General features: G+C 43.6%; 1 protein-coding gene across 5 annotated transcripts in view; it reads right to left on the reverse strand.

The window, feature by feature from the left end:
• Window positions 1–386: 386 nt before the first annotated feature.
• EPHA4 (EPH receptor A4) overlaps window positions 387–13,588 on the reverse strand; it is a 153,036-nt gene continuing 139,834 nt past the window's right edge. For 3 of the 5 annotated variants that reach the window (XR_006583561.1, XR_002161779.3, XR_002161778.2), the window contains 4 exons: window positions 12,187–12,380; window positions 8,441–8,596; window positions 7,156–8,086; window positions 387–2,893 (listed from right to left, as the gene is read on the reverse strand). Coding sequence is in view for 2 of the 5 variants with exons in the window: in XM_019838727.2 (XP_019694286.1) it covers window positions 2,887–2,893; window positions 8,441–8,596; window positions 12,187–12,380 (357 nt within the window). In the remaining 3 variants the exon portion in view is untranslated. Of the gene's footprint in view, window positions 2,894–7,155; window positions 8,087–8,411; window positions 8,597–12,186; window positions 12,381–13,588 lie in introns of those variants that run through there. The other 2 variants (XM_019838727.2, XM_019838728.2) reach the window with 2 other exon arrangements.

A 13,588-nucleotide genomic window follows, 5' to 3' on the forward strand; every position in this document is an offset into this window, starting at 1 on the left:
ATCTGGTTAGACACTGTGCTAACGTTCTAATATATTTAGTCTTTATAAAAGTTTGTGGTATTATAATTGCCACTCTACAAACCAGAAAATGGGCCCAGGAAGTTAAGAAATTCACCCTAGGTTGCATAGTAGGAGGGGACACTAAATTCCAACCGAAGTTCATTGTCTTAATTACATTGGGATAGGTGCAAAACTCATAGAACCTAAGTCCGATTTGCTAATGTGTGGTTCTCAAGGGCCAGGGCCGTTTGGAAGTCAACGTTTTTTATCCTCTAAGCACACTCAACTGAATTCAAGATCTTGTGGGCTAACCAAAGGACAACCAAGAATTCATGGATTTAGAAACAGCATGCATGTTGACAAATTAGTGAAAAGAGACAACTAGATTCCAGGTCTGTATACGGCAACTACTTTATTATTTTCAAATGCAAACTCTTTGCATTTAGTTTGCTATTTTACAATTTTACAAACTAGGTATAAAAGACCATAAATAAATGACATAAGTTATGTGTACCTAAAGTTCATGAAGGGAAGAAAAATACCTTGACAAAATAAAACAAAATAGAAAAATCTATGTCTAACTCAAGAGAGCGCTCAAATTTTGGAACATGTACGAACCAAGCAGTGTTCTGTTAATTTCCTTTATGGTATGAACTAAATTATAATAGGCCTTGTACATTCTAATTTTAACCACAGTCCTTGCATATTCCAACATACTTGGAGTGATACAAAAAATAAATGCACTCTTCAGTGTGTATCAACGCTTGATGTTTGGAGAATGTTAAGTGAAAATATTGCTTCTAGAACTTTCCTTGACTGGTCAGAATTTGCGTGTCTTCGGACCAACATTGAGGCTATAAGCGTGTATGGATTAATACACATATCCTTCACAGATCGAATACAAGAGTTCTCAAAACATACACACCAGTAGTGTCGTGAACACAACCTGTCTCCAAAATAACTCTTTGAACACACCAGAACGTTTCATCCATGACTGTTAAAAATAATTTGGGGCCGGCAGACACATGGTGAAGCTACTCGATTTGGTGCAGGGGAACAGCTTAATGCTGCCCTAATGGAAGATCTGAGTAAGATTCAGCATCTGAACTCACTAGGCCAGCACTCGCTTATGGGGCTAATCCAGTCCCTGAAGTTGGCCTCCTGCCCTGACCTCTGGGGAAAGATGACCAGCTCAGAGATTCAACCTCATTTCTTTATACATATTTTTCAGGCATCAATGCATAGGCACATCCCTTTAAAAATATAGTAAAGTCCCCAAAAAGGGGTGAATTCACTTTGTCACTCTGGCATAGCTATGAGAATACAATGCCACACACCCTGTCAGAATGTAATAAATATTTATTGATGATTTTCTCTACTTCTTCAACAGCATAGGGTTCGGAATCTTTTTTTTTTTTTCCCATTTTTCCCTGATTTGATGTTATAGCTTATGTAAATGGCCACAGTTTCTGCAACCGTAGCTGAGAATACGCAAGGCAGCCACTCAGATTATGAAAAAATGGCAGTATGTTGGCTGGAGTTTGGTACACGTGTCCTATCAGAACTGAATCTTCACACACTGGACCTCAGATTCTAGAAGGCTAAGGGCCATAGGAGTTAGCTGCATATGAATTAATTGTAGAACTCATCCTCTAAACTGGGAACCTGAAATCACTTGAGGACATTTAATCCCAACTATGCCAACCTCAAGAGTCACTGGCATGTATTTTTCTGTGACATTGAGAGACAAAGTATTAATCCGGGACACATCATCTCAAAGCTGACACACGCGTCTACGTTCATCTCCGAAAGCGCATGGGTTGCATATATTTGTTCGCATTCAACGAGTCCATTTATGCAGGAAAACAAAGGCTACTTCTATTCCACTTGGGGTCACCAGACAAATTCCATCCCCTTCTCTCTCTCTCCATCAAGAAATTGGTGATTCAGATGGGAAGTTCAGTCCGCATTAATGATCTCGACGATGGGTCGTCACCCGCATGGATTTATATTCTAAAATTACCCCCCTGCTAAGGTGAAAATGCCTCCATCCAAAGCTGTCGAATTACTTATTAAGGTCAGTGTGGCAGTTACGAAACACACTTCTAGATACAGGGCATTGAACACTTCCGGGCTGTCTTTCTAAGGGGACGGGTGCGGTCTCCAGGCCCACTGTCGCACGCGGCTCGTAATCTCAGGACCGGTGGAAAAACCAGCACTCTCCGGGTGTAGCATTCCACAACATTCGCAGGCAGGTCTAAGCATGAGGTTAGACGCTCACGCGCACACACACACCCGCGCACTCGCACACTCACACCTATGTACACACATCAAAAGAGATAGTCAGCTCATATTTAGTCTAGGAAAAAAATATATTTATATCACTGCAATGGCACACCCTGGGTAAAATGTGACTTCAGCAATGCATATCATAGGCAGCTCAAGGGAACTGGCTTTGTTCTGCGTAGTGGCACCTGACCTGGTGTCCGTCGTAAGACCTGTAGCCTTGGGTCACTTGCTGCCGCACCAATGCAGCAGTGACGCACAGGAATGAGATACGGAAATACATATAAATAAAACCACAAGGAGTTTAGGAACAAGGGCTCTGCGGAGTTGGTGCTGCGAGGCAGTCCGTTCCTCAGTGCAATGGGAGAACAGGTGCTGAGCCTCGCACGTTTGCTGTTTCTTTCACTGGGAAAGGAGATTGGAACGTCAGCCATTTGTTCTTTTCAGGTACGGGTGTTGTTTCATCAGGGTCTTTGCTCCAGAACTGGCAGAGGGGAAGCAGAAGAAACACATCTCGAAGGGACGGAGGAGGGTGTGTTCTGTTTTCTTCTGTGGGCTTTGTGATCGACAGGAAGGGCTGTGAGGCCAAGATAGCAGAATCTACTCCCTGTAGAGAAAGGAGCAAGATTTTAGACAAAACATCGACCAATACGGCCAGCCAGTTGTCAGCCAACGTTACGGGCAAGAACAAAGCACGTAAGGGCCAACGTTACGGGCAAGAACAAAGCACGTAAGGGCCAACGTTACGGGCAAGAACAAAGCACGTAAGGGTCGGTGGGGCTCAGTAAGAAGCAGCTCAGGAGGGAGAGCATGAATTCTGCTTTCCTCCTCTGAAACAGGACCACTATAGTAACAACAACAACAACAACAAAAGTGTTTATTAGTAGCTTAATTATAACAACTTGGGGAAGGGACTCGTCTTCCTCCTATCACACGGATGAGGCCGTTGAATCTCAGCAGAGCCGAGCAGTCTGCTCACGGTCATGTCACACATGGCGAAGGAGCAAAGCGGGGATTCGAACCCACACAGTCTGAGTCTATAGCCGTGCCTGATCCACTGTGCAAACAGCCTCTGTGAGATGAAAATTCTGACTTGTGATGATTCATTTGTGTAAGAGGAGAAAGGTAAAATGATGTGAAAGGCAAACTGTGTTACAGGTAAAGCCCCGGATACTAGCTCCCAGCATTTCCAAAAAGGGAAATTGTGTGTCGTGGGAACAGATCTGGAAACGCCACGATCCGCCATTATTCAACGACATGATCGGCAAAAATGCAAACGAAGAAATAAAAATCACTGAACGTTTTTCTTACAAAGGAACTTCTAATGAAGGAGAGTATCTGGTAAAGGAGTCATACGAGTTGCATGGACCAGGCACCGAGAGGGACCCTTTGGGCCGTGGCACGGGGAAACATTTGGAGTGCCAGTGAGAAAGGTTTTGGGGGCTCAAGCCCACCAAGAACTAATCAGTCACGACTGCCCCATCAGTCTAGCACTGGGCAGATCAGCGCGATGCAATGGAATCATCGTGGCTCTCCACTGTCCTCACAATTATCAACGCAAACCCGAATAAGCAGTTCCTCTTCTTTCTCTTGTGACAACTGACAATCAAGGTAGCTTTGGGGACTGTGTCTTCCACCACAACGGCCGTGTTTGGCAGCGAATGACCTCAGGTATCGAGAGAGCAAGGATTAAGGCCGGAACGTATCTTCAAAGACAGTTTAGCTTGTTTTATTAAACCAATCGTTTACATGCTGGTTTTGTATCTATGTGTGTTTGTCGTGTGTGAGATATAAATCCAGGTTAGTTTCTTTGAGGTCAATAACCATGATTTGGTCTTGTAGAGAACACTTTAGTCTATTTGGAGAGAGAGAAATAAAGTTTTCTTATAAAATACTCAGAGATTACTTCTTAAGCAACTTAAAACTATACATATGGGTACGGTTATAACTAGCAAGCCCTCCCTGCAAGAAGCCTCTTGTCAACATCATTCATTTTGACAATTATGGGGGGGGGAAGAAAGAAAGAGAAGGATTTGGATCTACTTTTCCAGCTGTGTCTTCTCTGGAAATTAGTACGTCTATCAAATGTAGTTCCTGAAACCTGACTGTGCAGAGACTTAATCAGGCAGGCATGTATTTACATGCAGGACAAGGAGAACAGGAGTATGACCTTAAGACTGTTGGAACACAACCAACGCCATAGGGATAGGCACACTTTTGGAAGGTGATTTTGTTGTACTGCTAGAAATCCCACTCTTAGAGGAGAAAACGGAGTCCCAAAACACTTTTGTTGCCTTTCAGTTCCCCAACCCTCTTCTTCACTAAATGCCTGGATATAAATACATGTTATGAAAATAGTTTGTAATAGGAAGTGGGCTATTTGGGGACTCACTGTGTATGTGAAAAGGGTTGGATGTTTGAAGTGACAAGGGTAGGAAATATGAAGGATTGTATCTAGCTGCTGCCAGAATATTCTAGGGTGGAGAAAAATAAACATTAGCTCCTTTGAATGGAGACAACCTCTTTATCATGGGGAAGTGTTTGGACAAAGACCAAAGCATGTGGTCTATGTGGCATCATGAGGGAAAGATGTGACTTTCACTGCATCTAAATAAACAAAGCATTGTTCCTCTGAATCCGTTATGAAGGCATCAAAGTGTCTTTACCATCCAGTTCCATTCGTTACAACGGGATCTGACTTGTGCATTTCATTTTTTTTTTCAATTATAAAACAATGTCACGAATTTCAAGGCTAAGCGACAAAGGAGTATTTGGTAGGTCTACAAAGGTAGGTGTACCTTTTGTACAGACACACGTTTAAATCACATCCTCACGAATCCATTTAAGGTGAAGCGGCTTCGCGGGCATGGCTCCTACCACTGAACTTCATTTCACCTCACTCCAGCATGTCGCAATGCAACATTTGGGTTCGCGAGTGAAAGAGGGATGAGCAGCACTCGGAAAACCTTGGAGGAGGAAGAGCGCACCCTCCTTCCGTGAAGTCCAGCGCGTTCTACATAAGAGCGTGTCACGTACGCTTACGACAACGCCGTGTGTTAGGAAAGGTGTTATTATTGAAGTTATCACCATCTCTAATTTACAGGTGGAGGATCTGAGTTATAAAGAAACATGGAGTGAATTTCCCAGTGTCAACATCTCAGCTGGCTTTCGAATCCATAGCTGTCTGGACGCCAGAGCCTGGCTCCGTGCCCTGGGAAACAACGCAACCTTCCCACTGTCCTCCTGTTTCTCTTCTAGAATGTGTAACTTCGCAGAAGCAGTGAGGTTTCACTTTTACAGCTACCGGATATTATCGTGGGCACTCGGAAGGCCCTCTGTTGGCCTTTCCACTGGCCTGGACTCTACCTCCTACGCTGTGTTACAATGAAGATTCGGAAGGCAACCTTTGAACGTCGTAAGATTTCACGTCCCACCTTGCAATCCTTGCCTGATGAGTTCACGTACACAGATACGTGCTGAGAAAACAACACAACGACGGCCGCACAGTGTCCAGCATTAACTCGTTAGGGTATCTGAGAGCTGACACGTTCTCTTTTTAGAAACGTTCTGCTCTGAGTATGTTCAGCGTTTAGAAAAATAGCTCAAGTCTTAAGCTGCTGCCTCAAAGAAAGCAAGACTTCTAATTACTCGGTGTATGCAAGGAAACACTCTTTTGACTTACAAGATAATGTCATAACGCCACCTTATTTGAATTGCACCGTGGAGACTGAAAACAAAACACTCCACAGATTCCCTGAAGGAAAAAAATAAACATATACATTTTTTATTTTTTTTCCAGCAAGCAAAAAACCCCACCTACATTGTCAACTTTGAACATGAATATCCGGAACTCTTAGGGTTCAGCAAAAGTGGTGATGAAACAGAAATTGTTGGAGTAGTTTAAAAAAAAAAAAGAAAGAAAGAAAGAAATTTCACATTCCTTCTGAAGAGAAAAGCTTTTACAACCAGCGTGGCAAAAAGGTTTTTACTAAACTGTCATGATTTGACAGCATCAGATTGAACATGCCTTTTGCTCTATAAGAAATAGCTTTCAGCATAAAACCAAGGGTAGGGGGGCGGGGGGAGGAAGGTCATTAAAATCAACCAAGTTTTTGTTTAAAAGCGCAAATGGAAGCGTTTAAGAAGTTAAAATCTGTCCAGGCAAAAAGAGTTAGGTCGTTTGTTTCTGACAATATATACAAAGCCATTTAATTCACGTTTCACGAGGAAAATTCTGGGATTAAAATAGAAGGATCTAAGGCTCGCGGCCTTTACGGATGAGAAGCCATGTTTTCCGGTAAGTCACATTCTAATAGCGAGGACATCAAGGTAAGCTCCAAGTCTCACTCCTGACTTCGAGGTAAATCCTCCCTGGCTGACCCTGTCTGGTGCTGGGGCTACAGGAGCAGAGCAGAAACTAAGAATAATGGACGGACCTTCCAGGATTTCTCAACTGCAGCAAAGTCTCCAAAGAATGAGGCATGATCCCAGATTAGAGGGGATTACTTGGTACCCCAAAGATAGGAAGTATTTGCGGCCTGAATGACGGGCACCAAAGGGTAAAAGGAACTCAGTGTGAGAGAGAGCCAGTGGGGGGTCTAGGTGCCATGTTCCCAAACCTGACTTCGTATAGTTCCTATTTCACTTCTTCCCGAAGGAACAACAGGGAAGAACCTACTGGCTTCCATACCGGTCTCTACTCCCACAGTCAAGAGAGGACTAACATCCTGAAAGAACCCCTAACTGCCTGACAGTCATGAAAGAATATTTATTGGTTGGTGTTTCAAGTTGGATCGAGCTAAAAAGAAAACCAGAAAAAAAAAAGAGTTTTCACTGGAGAAAGATCCATTGCGGATTCTTTTGCCTTACCTTGTAGGTCTGGGTTTGCTTCTTTAAAGGAGGGACGTGTGAAAGTTCCCTATTCAAGATTGTCACGGCCCACTATCCATAAGGTAGTTACAAGAAGTTTGTAGAGTCCCAAAATACGACTTTATATGGCACAGCCTCGGGCCCAAAGAAACAGACGTTGTTTGTCCAGTGAGGGGGGGGTGTTTGGGTTTTATTATTATCATTCTTATTATTTTTATTTTTTAAAATCCACTTTTCTTTTCTTTCCAGCCCCTTATGATGACTTTCAGGTCACCATAAGCCACCAGGTGGCCCGATGAGCTACGCGGTTTTCACCTAGGTTGTTTTCCGTGGTAAGAACCAAGCCTTAGAAGCTACGACTGAGTCCTTCCCAAATGTTCCTGGGCATGGTATTCATTCCGGTGAGAGCAAGAGGACGGTCATTTACACCACAAACAAAATACTGTAGCTGTAATTCCAAATGGAGAGAGGATCAAGGATGTCTCCGAGAAGCTCAGTGTCTGTCAGCAAATACTCATCAAAACCCGGAGGTGGTGTTCTATTTATACAGGTACGTGTATTTTACAAACTGGTGACGGACGGAGTACTTCTGAGACACAATGGGTTCCAGGTCTCGATTCGAGCGACGGTCTGTCACTTCCGTAAGCCCCGCGATCTCAGCAAAATCTGTACACCGGGCGACGCTGCAGGTCATTTTATTCTTTCTTTCATTTCAGAGGGCGAAGACGGAGTTAAAAAAAGTGCAGTTCTTCAATTAAAGTGCATGGATGAGGTAAACTAATTTCAAGAGTTCTGAGTTTATTCAACAGCACTGGCTCAGACAGGAACCATTCGGCCGTGTATCTGCTGCATTTGGGTTCTCATCGCCTGGACGCTGCTCAGAATCTTATTCTGATGTGTGACGGCTGTGATGCCGATTCTGGCCAGGTCACTGGATGTAGGGGGAGAAGTGAGAGGGAGAGAAAAAGGCATGAGGGCCGAGAAATCTCGTTTCGGGGCTTCATGCAGACACACATTTGAATCAGCCACAGCTCATACGGCACAACAAGGCAGGTATGTTCTAATGTCTAATTAAGCAACTTAATGCAACAACGTAGGTGCTCGGGAGGCTGTGCAAAAATTAAACGCGATCAAAATGAAAGGCATTCCGGTTTTCTTTTTCTTTCTTTCTTTCTTTCTTTTTTTTTTTTTTTAATGAGTAGGATGATAATGCAGCTCAAAGCAAGAACGGCAAATACTATTAAATCTAGATTTACCCTTTGGTGTTACATCGCTGAGTACTTACTCCTGGTTCATGTGTACTATAGCCTCTAGTGTGGTATAGCCGGCAGCCGTGAAGTTATCCTTATACCGGTCCATTTTAATGGCCTGGAGCCAGTCGCCAACGGATACCACGGCGGAGAACTCGGGAGAGCTCGGATCCAACAAGGCGGTGTTAGGTCTGGCGGTGGAACGAGAAAGTGTGGACAGACGAGAACCATCAGTGAGACAGCGAGACTCAGAGGTCAGATTGCCTAAGATAGGCATTGAAATGCCAAGGACGGGCTTTTTAGAGGACTGCCTGTTGTCAAATGTCATCGTGTGATGTTTTTTTTTTTTTTTTTTTTTTTGCCCCTCATCGCACCAAGTCGCTAAAACATGTATCAATCGCCTTCTCTGCCCTTGATTCCACTTCCCACATTTGTTTCTTGGGGACCTCTTGGTATACTAAGGATCATCCCAGTCTTTTCACATCTCAGCCTGGGGGGAAAGATTGGGGGAGACCTTGTGGCTGATACCCGTTGAGTCTTTGCAGGAGGAGGGAAATTCCTGCCAGCACTATTACATACCTCAGGACAGCAGCTATGGAAACCCTAGTGAAGTAGGAGTAAAACAAAAAAAAACAAAAAAACAAAACAAAACCTGTGAGCTTGCAACTCGCCAGACTCGATGGAGCGGAGAAAACAGCAAGAGTTCAAGTCCAGCGTGCTCCCAGCCAGGTCTGCAAGGCAGGCTCAGTGCATTCAAACAAACTTGGGGACAGCAGGGAGTTAATGCCCTCTTTAATCAGCCCATGCCTGACCAGCACGTGTGCCAAGACGGGAAGGAAGAATGGCCACTTTGATCACCGCGTGGATTACGGAATGCGCTTCTCGTCTTCCCTTGCTGGGGCTCTTAAATAATCATTTCAATGAACTCTAGGCACTTTTTCTGAACTTATTTCTTAGTTTAGGCATTTCTCAGGCCAGGTGTCTTACATTAGGTCATTGTCAAGAGTGACTACAGTTCAAGGCGGGAATTTTGCCATTCCTCGTGATACTGATAATACAATAATTATTATCAAGAGAAACGTAGTCCTCTTTATCATCAAACTACTTAATAATTATTGGGTAGACCTTCACCAGGTATTTTATGCCACCTTTACTTTCATCACCTGTAGAGCAACACGGCTACTTGTTTATTATATTTCCTGGAGCTCCTGTTTCCCTAGACATTATAGAATGGGGTTGATCTTCACATTCTGACCTAGTTTTCCTCCTGAGGCTGCGCTGCTTAAATAGAAATGTTTAAATAGGAATATCATCATTACTGAATTTTTAGCCAAAAAGAATATATTCTCTTGTGAAAACAAAATTAAGTCGGTATAATGCCTTGATTAATTCTCTGCATGGCAAAATTAATCTAATTCCATTGTTTATTTTATAATTTTCACCTGTTATTTTGGTTTGCACAAATTCTTTCTTATGTAACTATTTCAAACAAGACTTGTTTTATCAATCAGTTTTGTGTCCAAATCGTAGCTTGCCACTGTGAATTTTTATGTCCGTTATTTCAATTAAGTCCAATTTTCTGAGTAAAATTGTGTGAATTTTTATGACAAGAATAATCAAGATTTAGCTCTTCCCCCAATAACAAGTAACATCACATAGAATTTTAGACATTAGTGTTCATGTTTATCAATAATATTCATCATTAGACAAGACCAATAGTTTGCATTTCTAACTTTAAGCCAAGAGCATGAATAGGGCAACATGTAGGCTCTAGGTACCCGACAAGGTCAAAATGACCTTAGGATGAAAATAACCTCATTCACTATCAATGAACTCCAAGGATTATTTGCAAGCTTGCTCTGGAAGTCTTTGTGCTCTCCGTGGAACACCATGACATCTGCCTAATTTTGTGCTGAATCACATACAATGTTATACTACATCCCATTATCAGCAAGCAGTAATCAGCATCAAAGCTACCGAAGTACCATCAGCGAGAAGAATTTAGAATTCTAAAAAGTATATCCAATAACTCAGTTTGTTCTCAATTTGTTCTGCATAATTGTACGAAGCACACATGATGCAATATCAGTGGCTGAAGAGTTTATACCAGCAGGGGAAGCACCAAATACCAATGAACCAGCCTTAGGACCTTCAGACAAAATTCATGGGATCCGGAGCTGGAGACCTAAAAGCTGGAGGAAATTCACCTTGGAATAGAAGAGGCCAGAATTGAACTGGATATCGGAGAATTAAAGAACAAAAAGTAGCCTGGAGATGCTAAGGGAAAAAAAAAATTTTTTTTTTTAGGTCACTTGGCTATCAAGTGGCAGAAATAAGATGTGAACTTAGCCCATCCCAAGTGTTCTTTCAGAAGAGCTTGATCGTTAAGCTCTTGGGCTGTGGCAAATGCCAAGGGATCTGAAAGCCCAGAAGAGAACAGAGGGTGTCTCTGCTGCTTGTTCCAGATTCTTCGTGCACTGAAATAATCAGCGTATATACCTTCTCTTCCGCAACCATTAGGCTAAGTCTGCAGAAGACTGGAGGGGGAGCTCCCTGCACTGACCGAGACTGGAAGGTCTTGGACATCGTGGGGGGAAAAAAAAATCCTCCAATTTTTAACTCTGCGTCATGATGAAAGAGGACCCTTGGAGAATTGCAGATTTGGAGGTGAGTAGATACCTTACTTCTTGCAGGCTCGAAGCAGCTGATTATCTTATGCTAGTCTTCATTTAAATCATTTAACTACCAGGGGCGGTCTATACTCTTTGGGGTGGGACCGGTATCAAGGTATCCGGAATCTTACACCAGGTTGAAAAGTTCCTATTGAATTAAGAGCACACGGGAGTATCTGGGATCTTCTTTCTGGACTGATCACGCTTCTTCCTTTTGCCCTTTCCAATGAAACAACTACCTATTTTACAGATGGTTCAATTATATTCATTTTTAAAACCCTTCTCAAACATTCAGCCATATGCTTTGCAACTTGATCAGTTTCTATTTTGGTCCTGCTTCCTTCTACTCTTGAAAGACTCAGTAAAGAGAGATGTTAGGAACTGAAACCGAATGAATTTTGTGCTTTGTAAGCTTGTAGGCGCCTATAACCCTTTAGAAGTCAACCTAAAACAGTGCCTGAAGAGGGGCGCCTGGGTGGCTCAGTCGGTTGAGCATCCGACTTCGGCTCAGGTCACGATCCCCCAGTTTGTGGGTTCGAGCCCCATATCGGGTTCTGTGCTGACAGCTCGGAGCCTGGAGCCTGCTTCAGATTCTGTGTCTCCTTCTCTCTCTCTGCCCCTCCCCCGCTCATGCTCTATCTCTCTCTGTCTCTCAAAAATAAATAAATGTTAAACAAAAAATTTAAAAACAGTGCATGAAAAGCTGTCCTCTACTCCTCATTTTTTACTAATCCAGCGTTCCTTTCCCTTCCCCAAGTATAGCATCTAGTGACCTGAATGTCTTCCCAAAGTACATTTTATCTTTCTTCCTAAATGTTCAGGTCCAGCATAATAAAGTAAGCACTTTAGCTATTTGTTGCTGGGTTTTTTAATTTTTTTTTTTATGTTTGTTTTCGTACTACTTTTTGAGGCCCGACAGGTGTTAGGCTCTACGAAATAGTGAACAAAACCACCATAAATACTCCATTAACTGAGACAGAAGCCACCCAGGCTGCAGAGAGCTGTGCAGTGGCCTCTGACTAAAAGGCAGGAATTAAAAGTGAGCCACCGCTCGCCTGCCACCTCTAATGTATCATTTCATGCATCACTATTAAGAAGGCATGGCCGACCTGGAGCTCTCGGTCCCCGTCCTCTTCAAGCTGTTGGGGTTGCGGATGAGTTTGTCCAACATGTTGACAATCTGCCCAAATTTCGGCCTATCACTTCTCTCCTTCTGCCAGCAGTCTAGCATCAGTTGATGGAGTGCAATGGGGCAGTCCATTGGAGGAGGTAGCCGGTAGCCTTCCTCGATGGCTTTAATCACCTATCAGAGAAAACAGAACGCTATGTATTAAGCGGCCAGGGGAAGCTGCTGTCAGAGGTCCATCCTCCTGACCCGCAAGTTCCCCTGGACGTTCAGCTGCCGGCAAGCTCGAGCAGGGGAACAGCACCAATTTCTTCGCAGAAGCCAAAGCTGGACCTGCGTGTTGCTGGCAACGGGACAGGGAAGCCAGCTGTTGCTATGAGCTGCTCTCAGATGACAGGCAATGCCAATCTGAAATTCTAAAGTGAAGAACGCATCAGTGTTCCGAAGTGGTTAGAACACAATCAGATCAACAGCCTGGTGTTGGGCTGGCTCTCGGAGATCACATGGTGACCGCCCTCCTCCTCCTGCTATCCAGCATGCTCTGAGCCCTCGTAACAAAAGACACTCTAGGGGCGCCTGGGTGGCGCAGTCGGTTAAGCGTCCGACTTCAGCCAGGTCACGATCTCGCGGTCCAGGAGTTTGAGCCCCGCGTCGGGCTCTGGGCTGATGGCTCGGAGCCTGGAGCCTGTTTCCGATTCTGTGTCTCCCTCTCTCTCTGCCCCTCCCCCGTTCATGCTCTGTCTCTCTCTGTCCCAAAAATAAATAAACGTTGAAAAAAAAAATTAAAAAAAAAAAAAGACACTCTAGCCTCGCATTACAGATCTTCCTTCAGAAGCATTCATAGTTGCGTCCAAGATGAACGTCTCGTTGTATCCTTTTAAGTCTGTATCCTCTTGCACAGACAGCTCATGGGTCAGTACAGGAGCCCTCCTTCCAGACCTCCCAATCCAGAAGACACTCCCTCTCTCTAAAATAGCACTCTCCTCAAACCCTCCACATGGCCAACCATTTTTCCTTTTGGAAGACCAAAATACACCAATATACCAACGCTACATCACACTCTTGGGTCTCAGTTGTCTGACAGTTGGCCCTGTTAAAAGGTGTTAGTAAGTGGATTAAAAAAAAAAAAGTAGTAGCAAAGAAAATTAAAAAAGAAAAAAATTCTTTTCGAGCATTCACATTCTGAAGGGGACCTCTCCACATCTAAGGAAAGAAGTTATAATGGTAGACGGTTGTCTCATTGCCCAGAGTTCTCCCTGCTTAATAAGACGTGAGTTAACTCTCTAACAGTCTTTCTTCTAATTCAAAATTTTTGCATCTGTCTTCACAGGTATTACAGTAGTTTTCTTATTGGCCTTTTGCAAAGCCCCCCATCTTTAGGGTAT

Source organism: Felis catus, chromosome C1 (genome assembly GCF_018350175.1).
Source record: "Felis catus isolate Fca126 chromosome C1, F.catus_Fca126_mat1.0, whole genome shotgun sequence".
In the NCBI taxonomy this organism is placed as follows: domain Eukaryota; kingdom Metazoa; phylum Chordata; class Mammalia; order Carnivora; family Felidae; genus Felis; species Felis catus.